Here is a 24,275-nt window from a genome sequence, read left to right as displayed (position 1 = left end):
GCATCACAAAACATAACAGTTTCCCAATTGTTTTTGGCTTTCCTAGTTCTTCATTAAAGTTTGTATTTTAAGTAGGAGTATGCACTCATGTAAAATATAATCGTACTCCCTTTAAAAAAATTGTTTTTTACCAAATGTTAGATGAAAATTTTACACCATCTGCTCTATATTCAGTATTTTACTATTTTTCTAGACAATAGCTTCCACTTAGAGTAGCCTCATTATTATTGTCTTGCAGTGTCTGTGATCCTTTGACTCCAAGGTGGGAACCAGTGCTCCCTGGTTCCAATGGATTGTTGAGAATGTATAAATGTATAGGAATAGCTATGTTTTACTGAGGAAGAGTAGGAAGGTTTGGATTGTATGTTATAACTCGGGTCTATCTGTCTATAGATATATATAGATAGCATCTATGTTTCCTATTCCTATTGTGCTCAAGGATTGGAAGCTCCTATGGGCAGGGCATATTCTCATGTTTCATACATGAGCTCATTAACGCAGCTCAGTCCTCCTCTCCATCCTGACTACTGCTCAACCAGCCTCCTCAGGCACAACTCACTGCTGGCAGAAGGGCACAGGAAGCAACATAAGCAATCCATCCAACTTCATGCCCCACAGAAAATCTGGCAAGATATAAAGAACTATGCCATGATAAAATCCCCTTTTATCCTTGGGCCATCTACAGTTTTATCCCCTCTGAGAGTAGAGGCAGTGATCTCTCCTCATTTGTGTGTTTGTGTTAAGAGAAAGCCAGCTGCTCCTCTAAAGTGAAGTGTACTGTTGCAGTTTCTCTGCACAATGCCGTCACCAAGTGATGACAACTAACTTTTCTAACATGTATACCATAGCTATTGATGCGTCAATGTTAACAGTATTAGAGGTAACGTGCTGTTGTTCTCTTTGTTCTTTTTTTCTCACTCAGAAAGCCGCCTGAAAGAGAACACCAGCAAGTATATTGAACTACTGGAGGACCGATTGCACAGGTAAGGCTTTTCTGTGCTCTCTGCTTCTTTTTAATACAGACGCGAAGACTCTGTGTTCCTCAGACTAATAAACAAGGAGACGTATATAAAGCAGCAGGCTCCAAGGAATTTCCTCTCACTCCTGCTGTCCTCTAACCAGAGCAACGTCTCCTCAGTGCATCACATCACCTACCACATCATGCTCTCACACCTTTTTTTCATACGCCGTTGTCTCCTAGAGCCCCTTCTCACATTGCAGTCTGTCTCTCACCTACACAATTTGTCTTCCTCTTCCCACCTTCTCACATACCTTTTGTACCTTTTTTTAGGCTTTGACATCAACTCATCTCCCACCTTTCCGCTCTTCCTGTGTATAAACCATTTTAGACAAAACAATATCTTTCTTCTGACTGGTTCATTGTTTCCGTCTGCGAACTCAGAGGTTCTAAATCACAAAGGACAAGTCATGTTACGGGTTGCCACCCATCTCACCTGACTTAAGGAGTGAGCTGAGGAGGTGAGAGTGTGGATCCTGGTGAGCATTTGAGTCCATACAGATGCTTGTGCTTCTTTTATAGTTCAATCACCAGATGGATAGACTCTTTGGCAGACAAACAGCGACTGGCTCTTATTCTACAGGTTGTTGGAGCAATTTTTGTTTTACAGATGGATAAATATAGCCGGTAATGATTTTGTGCACCACATATGAGCTGTTCTTTCCACTCAGTCTATTCTAGTTGTGTTCAGAAGAGAAAAGGTTAGGTGGTATGGGTTTACTTTGAGCTTGCAAAAGCCTTTATTATCACAGACCCTGTTTGTCTACTTGACCTTTGTCTCTGTTTGTGGTGTGTGTAGGGGGGCACAGCTTTGTGTGTTGCATCCTTGGAGAGGCAGGGTCACCTCTTTGGATGAGAGCCAGGACTCAGTGACATACTGCAGGGCTCTTGCTTGTTGAAGGATGCACAGACTGGGGGTCTGAATGGTCAAGGAGCAACATGGTTGCGATCTCAGCGCCCAGCAGGGAATCGTGCCTCAGGACCATCGCTGTCAATAGGGCAGATGGCTGCTTTGTGTTTTGTTTGTATGATGGCAACACTTCTGAGTTTCTAGCAGAGGCATTTGTCAGAGTATTTTAGAGAATGGGATGAATCGCTGCCTAAATATAAAGGACAAAAGAAGGCAAAACGTTTGTTGAGGGCTAGGCACATAGATAGATAGACACACGCACACAACAGATGACAAGCAGCCTACGTAGGATACTATCAAACACAGAAACTGCATAATGAAAGTGTGACACGTTAAAAATATCATCTAAAAACAAGAATAAAATTTAAGACTGAGTATAAAAATGCCAGATGTTACAATACAACTCAGTGGTATCACCAGTGGAGACCTTCTGTCTGTCACCGACAGGCCTTCTGTAAGGAAAGTCTCCGAGCTTAACCTGAGATAACCCTGATGAAACTGACAAGGTTATATATTAAAGTTCTTCAGTGGGCTACAGAAAATGTTATAACAATATAAAACCTTTTCCACAGGCTGAGTGCTGCTCCTCACAGCAACTAAAATTTTCTTCACACGTGTGCCCCATTATACAGCTATAAAAACATCTATAAAATGTTTAAGTCTAAAATCTCCTTTTAATTTTCTTTTACGCAAACCATCTGAGATTACAAATCCTGAAAGCTTAGTACTGCTCCCCGAGGAAACCATCATTAACTACTATTACCAGTAAAACTGGTTTGCAGTGGAGCTGCTATATACTGTGTTCCTGTTTGAACACAGTATATAGTTCCTTTGCTACGAGGGCAGATGATTACATACTGTAAATCATAAGTATTTCCCCCACAGACTCTGCAAAGGGAGGATGTAGACACTATGACCTCAGACACTGATCAGTGAATTGCTTCGAAGCCTCATGTTTGGTGTTATTTTTCATAAGCGAGGGGTGAATCCGACTGAGACACAGAGGATGCTGCTCGGTTGTATGAAAGTGAATTGTACATCACAAGAAGTACAAGTTGCCCTACTTGGACTTTCCCCCAAAGACTTCTTTACTATTGAAGAGTCACCCCCTTCCTGCCATTAGAAAGAGTGCAGATCTGAGACACTTGTGCATGCATCCTTACATCCCTCTTCCTAACTACTTATTTAACTCCATGACTTCCACACTGGCTTCAATTTTCAGAGCCGGGTCAATGATATAGTCACATCACTCTGAAAAAAGAGAATTTCCATTCAAGGACACCTTCTTGGGTGACTGTAAACTAATTTTCTCGGCCATCACATTCTATATTAAATGATTGGCTCTTCAGCCTTAGATCGGCCTCCATGACCAGAGGCGGTCTAGATAAATTCACAAATATAGCTCTGATTTATGGCGTACACCAGTCCCTTCCACCAGCTCCCGCTTGGCACAGTGACACATATTTGCCTTGATTGAATGTGCCGTTTTCCCCACATGTGCATACACCACTAACCCACGCACGCACACACACACACACACACACACACACACACATACACACACAGATGCACACATGCACTCATCATCCACTGTAAATGTTATCAGTCAGCTCTAATGTACATTACCATTGATAGAGTACCGTGGTGATGAGAAGTGAGGAGAGGAGGAGGGGAGAAGGGTGGAGAGAGGCAGATTAGTGTGCTGAGATGTCTGGTCTCCGTGGAGACGGATGGTGTTGAAAAAACCAATTATCTTTTCCTTGCTAAAGACTAGAACAGGATGTTAGAACAGCGCAGATGCTGTAAGTGTGTCATCAGAATAAAAAACATTTTATTCAGATTAGCAGCACCACACAGTTGTTTAATACATTTATGCAGATGTTTCATTAGGAAATGCTTCTCGTTTTTGTCCCTCATTTATATATTCATTCTCCTGTAGAGATTTGAGCGGCATATATCATACGCGACGGATACTGGCACAGAAGCCATTAAATGCTGAGATGTATAGTTAAATTGAAGATGCTCTATGAAAATCTAAATGAGAAAAAACTGGGATAAAATGTGCTCCTCTCTTACTTTTAATATACAAATTATACGAATCCACATTTTTTTTTAAAGTGTTTGGAACACTTAAGCTGGATTTGCCCATCTGGCTCCTGTAAAAACCTCCTCTAGTCATCCACCAAACAAACCCCTCCCAGTCCTCCATCTATCACACCTCCATCGCTATATTATTAACACCTCTCCACAGCTGGTGTTATTTGTGAGGCTAATGTTAAGGCGAAACATTATCACATCTCCTTTCCTTTCTATTGTGTGAAGTCTTATTTTATAGCTTTTAGGTTTCCTCAAAAAACAAAAATGCATCAATGATTATATTTCCTTTCTCTCACTTTTCTAAAACAACCAAAAAAGGTGTTCATTTTACCCAGAATATGATTTTTATGTAACAATGAACTATGACTCAAAATCTGAGAAAATATTTCATGCTCTGAACCCGATAACCATAGACTGTATATAAAAGATGGTCTCCGCCACTCCGACTCACGTGTTTTGGACTCCCTTTTTTAAAAGTCAAATTTATCATTTTGACTTAAGTCATGTTAATATTTTCAGAAGGAGAAGTGACTGTATTTTTACAAGAGGGTGAAGTTATAACTTACCAGCTAAAGCACCTAACTTAGTTAGCGTGCTGAATTCATAGACCACATGGGTGCATCGCCTAGACACTGCAAAGGGTTGTAGCCCATTTATGGAAGATTTGCAGTACATACACTGCCTATGGTACCAACAATACTAAAAAAAATAAAACAAGTCCTCTTGGTATTAAAGGTATTGTAAATGTCAGTTCTGGTGACATCTCTACAGTTAATAAAGCACAACAAACCGTGTTAATTGTCAATATTAGATTTTTAAGTCGGATGAGGATATTTGGCAATTTAAAAATATACTGTATAGTATACAGGCTTATATATCCTTCAAACACTTGACAGATAAATAGATTTCTTCAACATTTGTTAGTTGTTATATGTAGTCATTTATGATTTCTTACTAAGATTATATGACACTGCAGTTTAAAAATAATCCTGTTTTATTGTCACAGCAGGTTGTGTAGTGTACACTGGACTCCGATTAGCTGGCTCTTGTGTTTGTGCCGTTCCAAACATTTGTGTTGGGTGAATCATACAACGCCCTCTGGTGGACAAACTATGTAATGTCAACACTCATAACATAATTCAAATGCGTTCCTCCGGTCTCTTCTTTACTTGTTAAATTTTCATTTACCGTCCATTATAAATTTGCTGATACTGACAGACTGGCCAATTACTAATGTCAGTTAGTAGTGCACTAAAAATGACCTACTCCTCAAACAACACTCATAAAGAATATGGTGAAGGAGGTGTTGTTTTTTATGTTATGTTTCTGTACTTAATTCTTTATTTTCTTCAGGTCTGTTTATGCTTTTCCAGTTTGTATGCTAGCTGTTGGCTTTCTTAGCCAGGAAACTTTTGTAAAAGAGATTTTTAAATCTCTTAAAGTCCAACTTTACTGGTTAAATGAAAGATAAATAAAAAACAAAACAAAAAAAGGATAAAAAAAATGGTCAAAAGGTCCAGTTCAGTGACTTGCATTGGCTGAGGTAGCACCTAGTAGACAGCTACCAGTTACAGCTCACTGCTTTGGTAGTCAAAGCATGTAATATAATTCATAACATAACGTTAAATAATATTAAAACTTAGAGTTAAATTCACAAAACCTATAGGGACAAAACAAAATAAAACTTGTTTTTTTTCCTGGCTGTAAATAAGGTTATTTCTGCTGTGAAGTTGGACATTTTAACACGGGAGTCAAGGGGATTGACTTGCTTTTGGAGCCAGCATCGAGTGGCCATTTCAGGATATGCAGCTTTTGGCACTTGGTTGTTGGCTTCACTTTTCAGCCCTGGGAAGTTTTTGAATGATGGTCAGACTGGATGTGAACCCATAATGTGCCTCTTCTCTCTTGAGACGTCTAACTGAACCCGCTGGTACCTGCAGGACCCGGTCACTGCCCCATCGTTTAAAAGTTCCAGCAGATTTATAACCCTTCCTCAGCAGCAGTCTGGATTGAATGCCTTGAGGGGAAACAGGAGTCCTGCCAGTCAGTAGTCCCACAGGGAAGCGAAGATACTATAGAAAGAGAGTGTGCCTGTCTGTTTCTCCTCCTTATTACTGGGCCATCAGCAGCACAGCACGCCCACACCCTGCCGCTGTCAGATGGCAGTCGGAGCGGCTGCCACCAATTAACCCCGTGGGCGACGAGTTCATACCAGCGGGCACCAGGACGCCACCATCACAGGGATGCTTAGGCGCTAACATGTTGTCTGAATTTTCAGCAGACAGAGCCCTAATGCCAGCGCCAGTTGTTTGTAATGAATTGTGGTTGACACTGAAGAGAAGCCGCTTTGATCGATGTGGCCAGCTTTGACATTTTTAGAAGAATTTATGCTTTTTATCCCCACAGAGAGTGATTTATGGGCATGTAAGTTAACACATGTGTGCTCACCCATATCTGTGTGTTGCATGTGTTCCTCTCCACTTCGGAAGAGACAAAAAACAATGGCACGGCTCATTGGGTGCATCCCCACCGTAGCAGAATTCAGAGGCAGCGAATTGGTGATGGGGGTGGAGGTGGGGGACTGGGCTGAGCAATTTTTCTATTGTCTGTCTGCCAAATGAAGGTTAGAGAACGACTGAGAGGCGTGCGTTGGCAGGGTACAGAGGTTGGCAGCCCTTTCAGGCAGGAGATGGGCTGGAAAACAAGTGGCATTCAATTTTGGGGATTTTTTTTGGGCGGGTGATTCAACCCTGAGAGAGAGAAGAATGAACAGAGGGAGAGATTAAACAATGTCATCTGGGTGCATTTTGCCTTTGAGTTTGTTTATATATCACGGAGAATGAGCCACTGTGCACTTTTCAGGTGAAAATACTATTTTATAAGGGTTTGCATGTGAGTTCAGCAAATGACATTGCTGTATTTTCTACCATTGTGAGTCAATCATTTTCAGTTTATGTCTGTGACAGAGTATTTCCTCCTAGGTTGGAATTTGGCATGTGAAGACAGACAGAGGACATTTCTTCCTTTAAGAGATTTGATAAGTCTCCTATAAAGCCATCATCGTCTTCCCTGCATCCTGTCAGCTTTAGTTTGATTTTTCTACATGACATGGATTCACAAAAACAAAGTTGGTGTTAGTTAGTGTGGAAACTGTTGCCTTTTGTGTTTGGTCTAAAAGCCCTAAAATCTATTAAAGGCTCAGAGATCACGGTCATTTGTGAATGTTTAGTTATCTAAAGGTTGCTGAAAGGAGAAGGTCAATAAACAAGAAGATTTTAAAGGTCAGAAGGCCTCAATTGTGACTCAGTGAAGGAGCATTTTATTTAAAGGAAATGGAAAATGGTTTCTGAAAATAAAAAGATCAATGCTTCAATCCTCACAGAGGCAGCGTCTCTCAATCAAGGAATCTCTGTATGTGTGTCTGGTTTTCTTGATAAAAAGTGTATTTGATTGTTTTGATGTAGTGTATGAGGTAATCTGGATGAAGTGTGGTGTCATTTTGGGCATTTTCCCCAAGTTTATATATATATAGAAACCTCTGCTTGTCGTGACATTTACCTTTGCTTGTTTTGTGTGATCAGCTTAACCTAAATAATGGAACAATGAGATTAAAGTCAGTAACGGTGTAACTCATTTTTAAGTATATACGATCCATTTTTACCTGCTTTAATTAGTTTCTGCTGGGATCTGAGATCCTGCAAAGGTCGGGGGGAAAAGGAGTGAAGAAGGCTGACTGATCATAACTCAATAGGTAGATAAAACAATCTCCTTGCCCTCCCAGTGAACTCGTACTCAGTGACCCCAGGAGAAACGAACGCATCCACACCCTCTTTTGAGTAAAGGGCATCCTTTCAGGAGGAATATCGCTCTTGTTACATTTTGTGAATGGAATTTTATTCTTTGAATGATTCACTTCTCATCTGTCACTCAGAGGTTTATGTGCTTTATTTGAAGAGATGCTGCTGTACCTGTATAATAGGAATGTCAAACTTGCTGGACAATGTGGGCCAAATACAGCCCAGTATGACCTTAAGTGCGCCAGACCAGTGACATGCCCCCTTTCTGTCAGTGTAAAGAAGTTTAACTGCACACTTAATCCCTGAGATATGTTAGTATTAGAAAAAAGCAGTGCAATTTCAAAAGTACATATCAGTATTGCTGCATAACAAAGAGATGCTGCTCTTTTAAATGAAAGAAATCTGTTTTCTTTTTACTTTTTGGGGCATAAATTGTAAGAAATAAATGTGTAAAATTGTAAAAACAAGAAGTTTCTATAGTGCTGAAAAAAAAGGTCCTTATCAGTAGAAAAAGCCATAAAACCTTTAAAAAAGTTAAAGCGACAAGTCCAAAATTTATGAGTGTTTGCAGGGTGGATTTTAGCCCCTGGGCCTTATGTTTGACACATGCCTCTGCGGTGATGCGAGTGATGTGCATCAATGTATTATTTTAACATTCTTTTATAGCACACTACATTTTATTTAATAGCTTAACATATAAGATTGTATTTATGTATTTGATTACATGCTACAGTTCAACTATTTGCTATATGTTGTAGTACATTTTTAAAATTTCACATCACTGAATAACATAAAAGAACATACCTGATGTTAGTTTTCCTTCAGCATGCAGACAGCTCCAGATAGCTCTGCTGCTAAAGCCTGTTCTGACCACTTGGACTTTTATGATTTAAATACTGATCTCAAACTTGCACTGAGAGCAAACATCAAGTTCTCTATCAGAATGCATAACATACTTGTCTCCTTCCCTTGCTAGTTATGGGTCTCCCAGCTTGGAGCGAATCTGGGAAGCCGACCTGGAAGCATGTCACCTTTTCCTGCGAGGTCTCCAGTTGCGGACTCCCAGCTGCAGTGGAGCAGACATCGAAGACTTCCCCACTGCAACAGTTTATCCTCCATCCCAGCCAGGCACCAAAGAGGAAGAGGACTGTGCCATGCTGACTGCTTTAGGAGGGCGATGGTGTCCTGAGGCCAACTTACAGAACTCAGAGTTCACTAAGGTAACAGTAAATTGTCTTGTGAAGAGCACACTATGTATAATTCATCTAAACACCTCCGTATAAATGCTGGAATGCTTGACAAAGGCTGGGATTTAGTCTCTTGAATACGAAGGCTTCCCAAGTGACACTTTCAAGCACTGAGGTCTTACATATTTTCTGCACATAACCCATATTTGCCACTGAAAGGTCAAATGAGAACCGTCTGCTTTCAGAAATACTTGCTGTTCTTTACTGTGCTGTGAAATGTAACCTCAAAAAAAAAAAAAATCTTCCTGCTCTGTCAGCCTTAGCGCTTGGCTGGAGAGGACAGCTTCAGTTTGTGCATGGAGCCATTGTGAGAGTCTGAGATTCTGCCGACTGCAGTGAGATGAGCAGCAGTCAGTTAGCGCGTTTGCTCGAAGGTATTTCTAAACGAGGAAAATGTGGGCGTGAGGGGGGCAACCGTTTGGAAATACTTTGACTTCCTGATTAAATGCTTTAGTGGGCATGCATGCGTATGTATGTGCGCGTGCACATGTGTGAGTGTGAATTCTCTGTGGCGGTCTATCCCACAGTGAGCTGAGGTCCACTGCCTCAGGGCCGAGTCCGACTCATTCTCTCCTCTTCTCACACTTTCCTCCACCCACGGAGTCTGACTAGTGTGAGATAGGAACAAAGCCAACAGATCCAGCACTGTGTGTGTATATGTATGTATGTATATATATATATATATATATAATATGGATGGATTGTGCTTCCAAGCACAAACGTTCGTTCTTTTTGGATCTAATATACAGGAAGCTGTAGGGTTTCATTGCCATGTTTAATTCTGCCGCTGTTGCAACCTGTTCAGCTTCTCTCACAGACCTGTCCTTAGCATGCATAAACACACAGTTTTCATTAATGTCTTCTTCTTTCCTGCCTTTCCTTGACCGCATATGATAAACTGCATGAATCTATTTTCTGCTCCCCCTTTTGTCTTTCTTTGCTTTTCTTTCTCCTCCTAAAGCCTGGAACCTCCTAACATTTTACCAAGAACTAAAAGGTGAGACAGCCAGCCATTTCTCTCTTTTGTCCTCATCCTGTGAGCTGTGTTTTCTGTGTAATCCCTCCGCCTGAAACCCAGTGTAGCAAAATACACCCTGTAATATTTATGTTGGGTATGACTTTATCTTTGAATTTCTTTGCAACAATTACAATAAAAAGCTTTTTGGCATGTAAAAACGTTTAATCTTTATATGAAGACTTTTAAGAATAACCTTCCTGTTGTCGCTTATAGAAATAGAAGAGGCACGTTCAGTGGGTACTGTTTTCGTTCGGCAGCAAACATTATTTTAGCTTGGTAGATATGAGTGTTTTCATCTCAAAGCAACAAACAATAAAAGAGGAGCTTGAAGCTGGTTAATCTTTACAATCTGCACCTCGAAAACTGTGTGAGGCAGATTGTACGCTGCTGCGAGATGTGATTAGAGATAGCAGTGGCAATCCAGTTTATATGAGTTGTTTAAAACTGCAGCATTTGAAACCAATCAGATACTGTGTGAAGAGTTATGGATGGGTCAGTTGTGTTTGCCTCAGAGTAAAGTAAAAAGGCTCTTTTGAATTTAGAATAATAATTAAAACTTTGCTGATTATTTGTTTTCACTCTGCTTTTTAAAACCACAAACAATATGTTAGCCTCCAGTAGGTAGAGTAATTACTTTTCCTTAGTGAAGAATGTAAAATTACATACTTTGAATGCTAACAAAAAAACCCTGCAATACAAACGAGTCTGTTAATCTATTTTCTTGTTGTCAGTTTTGCTGATGAGTAATTACAGCCTCCTTGCATTATGATGATGCTGCACACATACAGTACACAGCCGACATAATTGTATTTTTAATAATTCATGAGCAGGCTTACGACTGTGTGGCCTCAACAAATGTTCCCATTTTTGTTGCAGAAGCTGGAGGAGTTTTTGTTCTGCATGGAGGATAGTCACCCAGAGGTGCGTGATGCTAACACTATCACTGTGTGGTTCAATGTTATCAGTACAATGCTAACATTATCAACAACATGACCCCTGTCACCTGTTTCACCATCTACGTGAGAGGCACCATGTCTTTTTTGCAACATGTTTTTTATGACTGTTACTTATGAGGGATAAGTAACAGTCAATTTTGAGTTTATTTAATAGAAAAAAAAAAGGATATTCTATTCATATGTACAGATCGCTTAATTCTGCTGCTGGCAAACTAATGCATCCTCATGAACATTGAATTAATCTGTTAAAAATGCAGAAGGGCAGGTTTTGTGGTATCTACCATGTTGTCCTGCTATCTTGAATACAATTTATGCATGTGGCCACGGACTGGCATTTGTGTGCAGAGGAGGCAGATTTTAAATTGCGTCCAAGCCTTCAAACTCCAGATATGAAGGATCATCCTTATTGTCATCCAGCTAATGTTAGGGTTGAAATTGCACTTCTCTTTTGGTAAACAGTTTGGTTACATTGTCACATTGTATAAGAGGTTATTTGCCATTCCAAGTCCAGGAATGTTAGATCCACTTAAAAAAATATATCACTAACCTTGGCTAACAGCAGCTAACCTTGGCTAACAGCAGCTAACAGAGGCTAACAGCAGCAAAAACAACAGCGCTTGCTGACACAAAAGTACATCATGTCTTCAAAAACCCACCTCATTGTTGCTGTTGTTGGACAGAAGTGAGCTTTGCTGACTCATCGATTCCTTTTCACAAAGCTTTACAGCCTCCTTAAGTAGATGTGGACGTTTCTCATCCAGCACTGGCAGCTGAGGTAAACAGTAGGCAGAAAGCCTACTGAGCAAAAACTGTGGTTTGGAGTCATTTTGCTATGAGATCAACAGTGTCCATAGATTTTCAGGTGACTCTTGGTAAAAATATAAAATTTAGGAAAGTATTAAACTGAAAAATATCTTTTTTTTAAACATTTTTTATTTCCCGATTTGCTGGCAAATGTTGATATTATTTAAATATTTTACAATAGTGTGTACAAAACAGTCTAGATTTAAGGTTAATCTCTGGGCTGAATATAACATGTTTGTCCTACAGTGGCCACCATAGTTAGGATTACGCGCTTTAATTGGGAACGGTAAGAAAACAGAATTAGCTTAATTGGAATCTGCATCTTAGTGACATCTAGTGGTGAGATTTTACACACTGTAACTTTATGTTTGAATTTACACAAGGTCACACAGCCACACAGTGGCTCAGTAAACGGTGGCACTCGCAGGAATTCAAACCAGTAAATGACGCATGTCATGTTTAACAGGTTCTCAATGCTACAACCTGCATTACCAGTGATAACATTTCACCCAAAGCTTCTATCAAACATTGGCTCAGTTACCTTCTAAAATCTATTTTAAGAGACAGCATCAATTTACATGAAATTTTAACTGTGGCGCTGTAGAAGTGAGAAGCCTTCCCCTTTTCTAACTTTATATGACATTACATGTAGTTATTAAAAAGCCAGATACCTTAAAATAGGTAATTACAATAAAGTACAGCGACATTACAGTGATACATCACTGAGTCAGATGATGTGATAGCTGTTTAATGGCATCTTTCCAGTGATGGTGTTGTGATAGCATCGGGAGGAGCTCGATTCTCTGCCTCGCGCAGAGCGTCTGACCTCTTTCTCCTTTCCATAATGACTTTAAGTAAATGATTTCCACTTAGCTGCTGCCCTGCTGCCACAATGGAGATTGATTGGTGTGTGTGAGTTTGTGTGGTCATGTGTGTTGCTACGGTTTTCTTCTAACCTCTACTAATTGTTCTTTTATCCTTTCAAGGTCCTTGCATATGTCTTGTTACACTCACCCATAGTTCTGAACAACAGTAGATACATCATTAAACTGGAATGTTGAATGGTTTCTGTTGAGATTTGTTTGACTGCTTTGCAACAGGTTCCTACATCATACCTCGTATTACAGGAGCTACTGTATACTAATGGTTGTTTTATAATGTTTAACACTGCATTGCTTTTCCACCTCTGAAATGAAATGTATCACTTTGTAGGCACAAATGAAGAAGCACACGTACTGTTGGATGTCAGTCAAGCTACAGGTTTAGAAGATCATTGCCAAACAAACATCACAAAGAAAAAACATAGCTTGATGGTTTTTTTTCCCCCAAACTAAACAATTGTGGAGAATCCTGCAGTGTAGGACAGAAGTGCTCAAAAACTGAAGCTGTATTCAAATTCCACTTCACATTTGAATAGCGACAAAATTAAGTATACTCAATCCTGCGCACTATAAAAGGGCTGATTTTTGTAGTTCTTTGTTGATGGCAGCTATTGTCCCACAATGAAAAGCAAAATCATTAAGGTCAGGTAGAAATGACAGTTACAGCTCTAGAAAGATGAGGGGAAAAGGAAAGAAAAGATTTTTCTTTGTTTTGGCAAAGCTTATTTGAGTGACTTCCCCAAAGTTACCGTCAGCTTGGTGTTAAACATTACACACATTGTAAACTTTGCTTTTAGGAAAAAGTAAAATAGAGCCCAAGTTTCTACTGCCACATTCAAAGTCACTTGAAACACCTCTCTACTCCATTCTGATCCTCGATTTGAACTTCAACGTAAACCGCAAAATAAGGAAATGATTTACAGCTTTGTCTAATTTCTTTATGGTTTGGATTTTGGGACAGCTGTGTGCATTTATGGCACGTCTGGGAAGCATTTGAACATATGATGCATGCCGACTTTTTGGGGCTCAACCTACATACTGCCTTGAGAATATGTAATAAAATAACTGCAGTACTGAATTCTCTTATTACTGCACATATTTGTATACAATGTTCCTTTGCAGACGTATTTGCTGGTAAGGATTAGTGTTGAAACCTAAGAAGCAACCTTTCACATTACAAGGGAGCTGCAACTTGAATATACCAGAAATTGATCATTGTTAAGAAAAGTAACTTAGAAAGTACTTCAAGTATGAGCTAATAGCTTTCCTTCAGCAGCGGTGTCGTGGATGTGCGTAACTTGCAGGCTGCTGTTCACTGAGAGACACCTATTTTTTTGGCATTTTACTGTGACGATGTCCTTGAACGTTTCACCTCCAAATTTGAAATAAGATTTCTGTAACTTCCACTGCAGACAGCTGGCTACCAAAAGGTAGGAGAGAAATAGAACCCGTGTGAATGCAGGGACCAAAAGACAAGACAACACACTAAAGGTTCTTATACGAAATTTGTTTGATGTATTTTTGATGTGTTTTCCAGTACATAAAAAAAGTACTTAACGCATTAACGAGGCTAAAATCTTGATTTACGTTTGATCTGCTGTTTACAATATGCTGCAAAATACAGACTTTTACCTCCTGCTGAACTTGTTTGGCATGAACCGCCGTATTACTGGCCTTTCATTTATATTCATTTAGTTTTTATTATTATTATTTTTTTTATAAAAAAGTCAGGCACTCCAAGTTTCTTATTTAAAATAAATTAGCCACTGTATTTTTTAAGCAAATACTGCCTTGAGTGCTATGCCAGTGCAATAATATTGCTTTGTATTGTCCGCCTGGTGCAAAGTGGGTAGAACAGCACCCATGGGAGCATGCACAATTACCTGCTGCCTCTCATTCATTATTGCTTAAATAATCATACAACTGCATACATGAGTTTGAATATTGAATTCCTAAATAATTTCCTCAACACCACGCTCCCCCAGTCTGCTTTGTTTACTTTGGTTTAATAACATTAGCGCTAATGTACAACAGAAATCAACACGCCAATACACGCAAGCCTGCGATTCTATTATGCAAATTGACATGTCGGTGAAATCTGTCGCCTTGTTTGTCAAAGGCAGAGATAGCGAAGAAAGCTGTTTTGATCACCACCTGGAGCAACATTACAATTTGTGATTTTATTTTTTTAAAGATTTTGTTTTTGTTTTAATGGCTTTTAAACAACCTGTCAGGCGTGTCTTTTAAAGAGTGTCATTCTGCACGGGGAGCTTTTGTTTTCTGTCCTGTGGTTGTATTGACTTTACAAAAGCTGACTGAAGGCTGGAAAGTAAAGAATCAATTAGCTACACAAACCCAGGGCCCTTATCTGCTGGAGAAGCCCCTAACCTGGATAAACAAACAGCTCACTGAATCTGTTGAGGGGAAAAGATCCAGGACGAGGTGAAGTGAAGCCAGAGGAGAGACTTGTGACAGTGATCGTTTGTTCATTCAAAGTTCCTCAAGCGCTAAAATATCTTTTCTCTGAATGCTGTTTCCTGTGGGCCTCTCTGCATTGAAAAAATCTCGCTTAATTCCTTAATTGTGTCAGGATGTCTCGCACATATTGCCGCCCCCAACACTTGCTGTTGTGGTACGTTTCTTTTCTGGTGTTACATCATCCAGAGTGGGAGAGCTATTCCAGGGCAGAGACCAGAGACGCGACTTTTCAGTGATTGTTCTGACACCTCTGAGCTGCAGGGAGTTGATTTTTTTTTTCTTTTTCTTTTAACCTGCAGCTATGAGTCAGATTAGACTCTTTGTGTTGTTTAAGGAGAACACTGAGTCTGTGTGCGTGTGTGTGTCTGTTTGCTTGAAGTGAGTGTGCGTGTACTCTTGGGTGTGCGTTTGTGTTCTCTATGCTTGATAAGAGAGAAGAAACTAGGACACAATGTCTGCAAAGGGGGCTGTTCTAATTATGGCCAGCGTTGCTCCCCGAATGCTCTGCCCTACTGCACTCTGAACTTCCACCAACCTGACATCCCTGCCATTCTTCAAAATGCACCCAGCCTTGTAGCATCATGTAATATGCAGATATCTCTTAATGTTGTAAACACTGCCCCTCTAGGTGTGTGTTTGCGAATAAACGCTTTTTGTTGCACATTAACTGAGACTTGCAAGTGGTTAGAATGGCAAAAAAACGTTAGCTGCTATAATAAAAAAAAATCTGTTAATAAACAGAGTCATCTGAATGAAGAGCATACTGTAGTTGGTAAATATAAATATATAAACATGTCAGTGTGTGAGCCTGCAAACAGTTCATCTAACCCAGGGCAACATGAAGCACGATGATAACTTTGAGGTTTATTGTTTGTCGCAGTTTTAATGCTGCATTATACACATGCAAACACGGTTTGTCATTTTTATCAGGCAAGGAGGGGCTAATAAAAAAACTGCCCAGTTGCATTATGGGAGCTGTAGCCAATGTTTTTGTAGCTTGGTGCATGTTACTTTCTAGGAGACAGAAATCTTCTGTGAATTTCCCAACTCTTTGCTTTTCTTTGGTTGAACTACATCAGATTAGCACAAGTTTTGATCATTGTCAGTATCAGAGGCTTATATTTGAACAACTTCCCTTGTTGACCCTTCATGTCTTCTCTTACCCAGGATGGGTGCAGCGACACTGGGGCTACCGAACTGACGGAGCGCTGTGAGCAGATCAGTAACAGGCTGATGTCCTTGGAAGATGAACTGCAGATGGCCATACTGAATCGGGATCAGGCCCTCACCCATATCCTTTAAATTAACTGTAAATATACATCATGCTACAGTCACAGTGGGGAAAACAGTGGCTGGAGCCTGTGGCACAAACATAATCATTGCTGCTGTGGGTGTTGAACTTCCAGTGTCTTTGAAATGGTTGTTTGGAAAAGATCCAGGTCTCTTACAACTTATAGTCAGTTGCTGTCTACAGAGCAACATTGGTGCATCAAATGGCAATAAGACAGAGTCAGTGTGCTATTAGTTTGCAACTGAATGGGGTCAAGTTGGCACTTACAGTCTGTTTCTGATAATAGGGCAATTAATTGTGAAAGATCAGTGCAATTCACAAATCTGTTGCCAACATTAATTACTACATTTAGAGTCCAGCCAGAGTCTCACAGATATGAAACAGAAAATTGCAGCACAAATAGTGATATAGTTGCTCCAGGACAGCAATATAATTGCAAATTACATGGGTGCTGGCTAGCCCTGCTTTTATATAAGAATATTTGAGTTGAGTCCGGTTTTATAAATTAGTTGCACTCATTGATTTAGAGCAGCGGTCCCCAACCCCCGGGAACGGACCGGTACCGATCCGTGACTTGTTTGGTACCGGGCTGCAAAAGTTGAGGCTCCGGTGTGAAATTTGTGGTTTTCAGGGTTTTTATCGGTTTTCAGCGTTATTTTTTTATAATCGTTTTTATCGTTAACTCTGTTTCCCTGGGTCTTTTCCGGTGTGTTATAAATAAATCTTCTTTTTTTGGTACGGGTACTAGTTTTATTTTGTTGTATTTATGTGCGACACCTTAAAGGCCGGTCCGTGAAAATATTGTCAGACATAAACCAGCGCAAAAAAGGTTGGGGACCGCTAGTTTAGAGTGGCTCAGATTGATTGTGACATGCTGACTAAGTTCCTCTGTTAGATTGACATTATTTGTAAACCTTTACCAATCAGTCTGAGAGTGATTGCAGTCAGCCCGATTTGAACCACCAAGTTTTCCTTGTTGCAATGAGTTCGCTGTCCTATATTACTCTTGCATGACTGACCTGATAATTCACACCTTGGGCTCAGTTATGTGTGTCTGTCCATTTATCTGAAACACCTAGTTTTCCTCAAGACCTTCCAACTCTCCAAAGTACACATTCAAACTACCTTGCTTAACTGCTGACTGACTGATGTTTGCGTTTTGTGACGTTACCATTCAATGAAAAAGGAAGAAAAAATCAGCCTGTCTAATCTGACATTATTTGTCCATTCAACTTCAAATGTAAGCTGGGTGCACAGGATTTTTCTCGACAGGTTGGAAGTGCCAGCTGCAAAATGAAACGGTAAATGTCCATGTGAGGTTATTAGAGGGCCGCTGATGCGGGCTGCCAGTCACCATGGGCTGAGATTAAAGCTGGTCGACAGGGGCAGTGCCGCAGCAGATAGAAGAATGTCACTGTAATGACTCCCCGTCATATCTTAACGTCTATTCTCCAAGCTGACCCTCCCTCTCTTCACCCGTCCTCACCGCCCCTCCCTTTCTCCATTTGCCCACTTCCACTTGCTGGATGTGGTTTGCAGGAAATTACAATATCCATGATAATGACTCAAATCAAACTGTTGAAGCTGATTACAGGTCACAATACATCATTTTCTGTGCTAATTAGAAGGCTGATTGGAAATAGATTAGTGTATTTTTCTCGCTCCACTTTTCCCCTCTGCATGGTGGGCGTATTAAGACAGAATCAAAAGGTAATATTTCAACATTGGCGTGGTGAAAATTTGCCACCTTTACCTGCTGTTGCTTAGTTTCTGTCACGTCCAATTTTTCTGTGCTGGACAGTATTTAATTGTGTATTTAATTTGGCGATCTCTAGAACCAGTGTGTTCTGCAGTGCCCCCCTCCCCGGCTCTTTTTGTTGATCTGTGGTTAGTCTGCTTTTATATCTTTTTAGAGCGTCCCCCACTGTACTGTCAGGGGCCAGCACAGACCCTGTTTGCATGATTTCAATGCAGCCTGGCAGTCGGAGATAGACAGAGACCGGCGCACCTCTTTCCACCTCTCTGCTCTCATGTCCTTATGTGTCACTTATTTCTGATATTTGAAGTCACTGCACTCGTGCAGAACTGCAGTGGACACTTGAGGACAGTATTGTCGGTTTGCAAGGAAAATTGAACAGAAACTGAACTAGCGATGCTGGGACTGTTGCCATAGTGACAGTACGATCAAAACGGCAGTGTCTAAGGGTCTTAATTGAGTCCCTGCTCTCAATAACAGGAGGTGTATGGACAACCGCGGAGACTGGGATTGAAGAAAATGAAGACGAGGGTGGGCAAAATCCTGTCGGTGTTTGTGGTTAGTTTTAAGGGTTTTTAAGATCATTCTGAGCAGTTTCTTCCCATTTGGACTAGGCCGCCCTAAAAGTCTTGTCGAACCCTCTGCAGTATTCATGAAAAGCTCTTTAATAGCTGTTTAATTATGAATGAGGACAATCTGTGTCCATTCAGACAGCAAAACGAGCCATCAGGCCCCATCTGCCATCAAAGCCATCCCTTTGATTTGCCACTTAAGCTGGACACTCACACGATTAATTTGAGTTTCTAAGCAGGTTAAACAATCCCCCTCTTGTTGACAGCCTCTATCCCGTTTCATTGATGGTTTATGAATAATTTAGCTGGGCAGTCTGTTTGCTTGGGTCCCCACATTGCCACCCAGCCTCACGGTTGAGACGAGCTCATGAATAGCGAATAATTGGATGGGGTTAAATTGAGTATGACTCGATGATCTGTCCCGATAATCCGCTCGTGGGCCAAAATCGGAGATTGATGACTTCATCACGTTATGGCTGTCCGCTGCTATTGCCATTAACCGTCAGGGGGCACACATCAGGGCACATGTGACATATTTGTCTGTTGGCATGCGTTTTATTTACATGTTAATGTGTGTGTGTCTGCAGCAGCATTCTTCCTTAACTCCCTTCGCACAGTCTTTAGAGAAGGAGGTTCAGGAAGTAAAATCCACTTTACAAACCATGCTTGCACAGCTCAAGGTGGAAGAAGAGGACGAGGAGGAAGTGAATGAGTTGGATGACCTCATGAAAAATGGGATTGAGGAAGAAGAGGAGGAGGAGGAGGAGGAGGAGGAGGAGGAAGAGGACCAGTACTTCAGTGACAGCTGGGACATTTGAAATAGATGTTTGCAGTGTTTTATGAGCACTTAAACACAGAATGGCTACCTGATAGGTTGACCTCGGCTTTTACAGTAGAAGTGACCCCATATCCATTTACTGTAAAGCCTCACTCGAAACACTCGACAAGCAGCCGCCGTGGTACTGCTGAAAGTTTCCATCAGATCAGGTCTGTAACTTTTCACCTGCTTCAAAATGAAGAAACGTGATATAAATACAACACACGAGACACTTTCTCCCTTAAAAAGAGTGCCTTTGACGACTAGTTCACATTGAGATGTTTCTTTTTAACCGTTTTCAGATACAGTTTTTTAAGAAGGTCAAATTTATTTTTCACTTTTTAAGCATTTAAATGTCACCACTTTTGTTACAGTCCCATTTTATAAGCAAGATTTAAAGTCTGTGTAACCCATGGCTGCAAATGAAGGTTTGGTTTGAGTTTTGACCAGACACCAAGCGGACAATCGGAAAACGTTAAAATTTGTTTTCACTGCTAACAGTTTTGCACATAAAATAACATAAAATGTATGCCTATTAATTGTTATTATTATTGTTATTGTTATTATTATTATTATTTTGGTCTGCCAGCCACTTTTGTGTGTGTTCTGAACGACTGGACTTTCTTGTAACTGCGTCCATGAAGTAACTCGTTTGTGGTGCTACAAAAATGTGAGCTAACTTGAACACTTTATTATCTGTGGGTGGAAAATGCAATATTTAGATTTTTCCGTTGTTTTCAAACGACATTGCGTACTTTAGGTTTTTAACATTTTTGTGACATAAAGGACAAATTACATCTACGTAGGAATTATTGAGAGATAAAACATCGGTGGGCACATAAAAGGATTAGAAACTGCTGTTTTTGTTTTTTTTTTCCCCCTCTGTTTGCCACTGGTTGTGTTTTTTTTTTTATTCATATTTGTGCTTTCACCTATTATTGAGTTCTGTTTTGTTTTTTTAAATTTACTAAGCAGCTGTACCTTATTTTATATTTATTCCTTCCAGTTTCTCACTAATTACAGCATGTACCGTTCAGTCTAATGTTGCCTCCTGCTGTTTTCTACTTGCATTGAGTTACAGCCTCTTTATGGATTGTTTTTTTTTTCCCCGCTCATAGAAAATTTGCTGGCACGCTGCCAGGCAAGTGAGGGCAGCGGTGACAGGCAGAAGATATCAATACGGTAATAAAGGTCCTAGTGAGGTCTTTGGGGGATACATGGGTTTCTGTTGTTATCTCACCTCAGCAGCAGCGGTGGCTAATTGGTAGGCAGCCTCACGGAGGGCATGTTGAGGGAAAAATGGGATGGGAACGGCACTTTTTTTTCTGATTCTGTGTTTTTTGGAGCGGGGGCTGTTGGGGGATTCTGCCGTGCCACGCTCTGGGCTGTAAACACAGCTGAGCGTTCAGGGGTTTTTCTGCAGAAGCACAATGGGCCGTTCTCACATTACTGCCAGTTTGCCAAACCACTTGCCAAGCTAGAAATCTCCACATCTATCAGCTTCAGACAGAGCCCAGTACACACACACACACATGCACACCTTCCTGCCAAACACCCCAACCTCATAATTGAATCTATGCTTGCATCATACTGTGCCCCACGTGGCAGCTCTGCTCATAAAATGGTCACAGAGAAAAACCCAGATGGTTTGAAGCAGGCAGGGTGAGATGTTTCTCAATGTAAAATGAAGCATCACGCAGCGCTGGATCCCTTTCTTACAGTTTGGTTGCTAGGATATTGTACCATACCTCGTTATTATAATATATTATTAAAATCATTCCACCTTTTTCCTGCACAGTCCAGTCAGATCCATCCCTCTTAGTTTCATTCCTTCTCAAGCTTTATAGTTTCTTTCGCGAGTTTAGTCATGCATGGAGAAGTCTGCATAACTGCAGTGTGACAAGAAGACAAATGGGTGGCAATTAAGATTACATCGTGGTAATAAGATGGGAATAATGGGGCTAAATAAGCCATGAGAATGAGTTAATAACAGAGTAATACCAGGAAATTACTAAAGTACTGGAGCAGCACTATAGTGATCACCTTTGCCTCACAGGAAGAAGGTCCTAGGTTTGAATCCAGCCTTTGGCTGAGCCATGCCGTGTGATACTCTGGTTTAGGTTAGTTCGTTATTCTAAATTGACAGAAGATGGACGCATAAATTGATGGATAATAAATATATAAAAATTGGTGCTATTGGAGTGAATTTGACAACATAAATCTAAGTTTAATATTACCAGCTATCTACTTGGATATTCCCAAGCTTATTACTTTGGTAAGTACATAATATTTTATATATTACCTTTCTAATATCAAACTCTTACCACACTCTTTTAATATTATTTCCATGTACTGTCACCAAAAAATTCATTAGCATGTGAAAATGACATGCAAATGCAGCTGATATTCCATCCCTTGTTTGAATATTTCACTGATTTTATGAAGAATATTCCATGCCCAAAAATAAAAGAATGAATGATTTTAGGAATGTGTTTGTATCAGGGGATTTGGGTTCTGGGTTCTGGATTTGTTTACTAGATTCCCTGCTGAATTGTTAAGTTGTCTGACAGGTACAGGTACAAACTCTCTGAACCATGGGAGAATCAGAGATCGTGCTGATTTTTCTTTCCTCTCTCACGCCGCTTCAGTTGGCGTCACAGACACCACTAATGAATTCAAACCGATGTTTTCGGTGTGTTCGCGTCTTTCATATCCTACGCGATCTCGGCATCCTCCTCTGAAACTGACACCGGTGTTCTGTGTGAGCGACTGCGTGTCAGTTCTGGTCACTGAGCCAGTGAATGTAGCTCTGAGAGGCCGCGCGGACATGGACCCAGAACTCAGCTCTGTCTGCAAATGGCCATTTATTTCAGTCTTTCCAGTCGTTTGAGGAGCTCATTCTAATTCACCCTGCACTTCACTCAACTGTTGAATAAATTCAAATGAGCAATTTAACATGAAGAAAATTTCCTGTGGAATTAATAAGCATTTTAAATCAGTTAATTGCAAGTCCTCCCAACTCAAAATCTGCATATTTCTCTCTTAAACCAGTGAAAAAAGATGGGAACAAATGAAAAGCTGAGCAGCAACTACAGAAAATAGCCTGCCTTATTCTTTTTCCTGTGGTCTGGTGTGGATGCAGAAAATCACACTTAATTATAAACACTTTCCCACAGGGAGCTGCAATCTCCCCAGAAACAGCCTGTTTCCCATCACTTACAGTACTGGACAAATATACCCAGAGACACGCATAGTTTCTTCTGCATTTTGATGTATCACATATACATTCATATGAAGGGGCACAGAAGTCTGGGAGAACATGAGTGGGTGTCCAACAAGTGCCGAACGCAATAAAACTGCACTCATATAAACAAGAGAATGGCACCAAATGCAACATCTTGTATGAAAAGACAATCTTCAGTGATCCAAGCGTGGTATAATTGATATCCTTAATACACATGTGAGTTTGACCTATGGGACTGGTGAATGTTGCATGATGATATTATTATGGCGACAAGAATCCAATGAAGAGTTTATTGCACAGCTGTGACAACAATCAGCTCCGGCAGACCCCATTCCAGCTAACTTAATTTCCAGTGAAAACCAAACAGTCTAAGCTGTTTTCAATAAGCAGTAACACACAGGTAGCATAAAGAATGATAGCAACGGATTAAAAAAAACTAAACTCTAATTACAGGAAAGAAATTGAGGTCACGACCACATTTTTGAGGGTGGTTTAACAACCTGAGGAAACTGCATGTTGTGTCCTAAAAGCATACATATGGGGAGTGTTATATTACGGGAAGATTTGCGTATTTTTAGACTCATAATTTAAGGATTCAGACACCCACTCGCAGCTGTAAAGATTTACTTTATGTTTCTGCACAGCAGAGCTTTAACCTAAATCCCAATTTGAGCAACTTTACAGTGAGAGTGCAAACATACATGTTTTTACCTGGAACACAGATGAGAGCACTGAATGACAATAGTTGAAGGTCATCCAGTGTTCAAATATCTGAACCGTGAAACAGAACAACTGACGCTTATCAGTCAGCTCCCAGTCATGCAAGTGGTATCCCCTGGAGTAATTTGACCTCACAGTGATGCTCCAGTAGTGTCAAATTTCACTGTGAAGAAGATCAAAATGTCCATGTTGGGAGATGGACGGCATAACCTTCAACCTCTTAGTCAGAGAGCCCTATTTCAATTTATTTTCATTGATAGCACTTTATAATACATTATAATATATAAAAAAGTGTGTAATTATCCTGTAATTAATGGAATTTCACTCTATTTTATTTGTAATTAAATTTACCTACAAATGTCTGTGAAGGTTCTCAGTCATCCAGGTCATTGCAGTTTAAGAAGCCTGGAAAGAAAAGCCTCTGGACTTCTTTAAGTTGCTTGAAGCCGTTTCGCCTCTCATCTGAGAAGCTTCTTCAGTTCTAGAGTCAAATGGGTCATAAACGCATGGCACAACGTAGAAGAGCCACCTCCACGGGACAAGACTCGGCTGTTCATCTGCATCTAAAGGACAAAGGTCACTAGGACGCCAATGCCAATGTTCACATTTTGGACAGAGAGGACAGATGGTTTGAAAGAGGAGTGAAAGAAGCCATTTATGTCCACTGTG

At 40.4% G+C, this 24,275-nt stretch overlaps 1 protein-coding gene across 6 annotated transcripts in view; it reads left to right on the top strand.

The window, feature by feature from the left end:
* disc1 (DISC1 scaffold protein) overlaps window positions 1-20,169 on the top strand; it is a 46,503-nt gene extending 26,334 nt beyond the window's left edge. For 4 of the 6 annotated variants that reach the window (XM_026189844.1, XM_026189843.1, XM_026189845.1 and 1 more), the window contains 5 exons: window positions 923-983; window positions 8,799-9,042; window positions 10,964-11,008; window positions 16,374-16,497; window positions 19,441-20,169. In XM_026189844.1, the coding sequence (XP_026045629.1) occupies window positions 923-983; window positions 8,799-9,042; window positions 10,964-11,008; window positions 16,374-16,497; window positions 19,441-19,643 (677 nt within the window). In that variant the 3' untranslated portion in view covers window positions 19,644-20,169. Of the gene's footprint in view, window positions 1-922; window positions 984-7,006; window positions 8,486-8,798; window positions 9,043-10,030; window positions 10,067-10,963; window positions 11,009-16,373; window positions 16,498-19,440 lie in introns of those variants that run through there. The other 2 variants (XM_026189847.1, XM_026189849.1) reach the window with 2 other exon arrangements.
* Window positions 20,170-24,275: the final 4,106 nt, after the last annotated feature.

This window comes from Astatotilapia calliptera, chromosome 13, assembly GCF_900246225.1.
Source record: "Astatotilapia calliptera chromosome 13, fAstCal1.2, whole genome shotgun sequence".
Taxonomy (NCBI): Eukaryota; Metazoa; Chordata; class Actinopteri; order Cichliformes; family Cichlidae; genus Astatotilapia; species Astatotilapia calliptera.
This window is presented reverse-complemented; position numbering and strand designations above follow the sequence as displayed.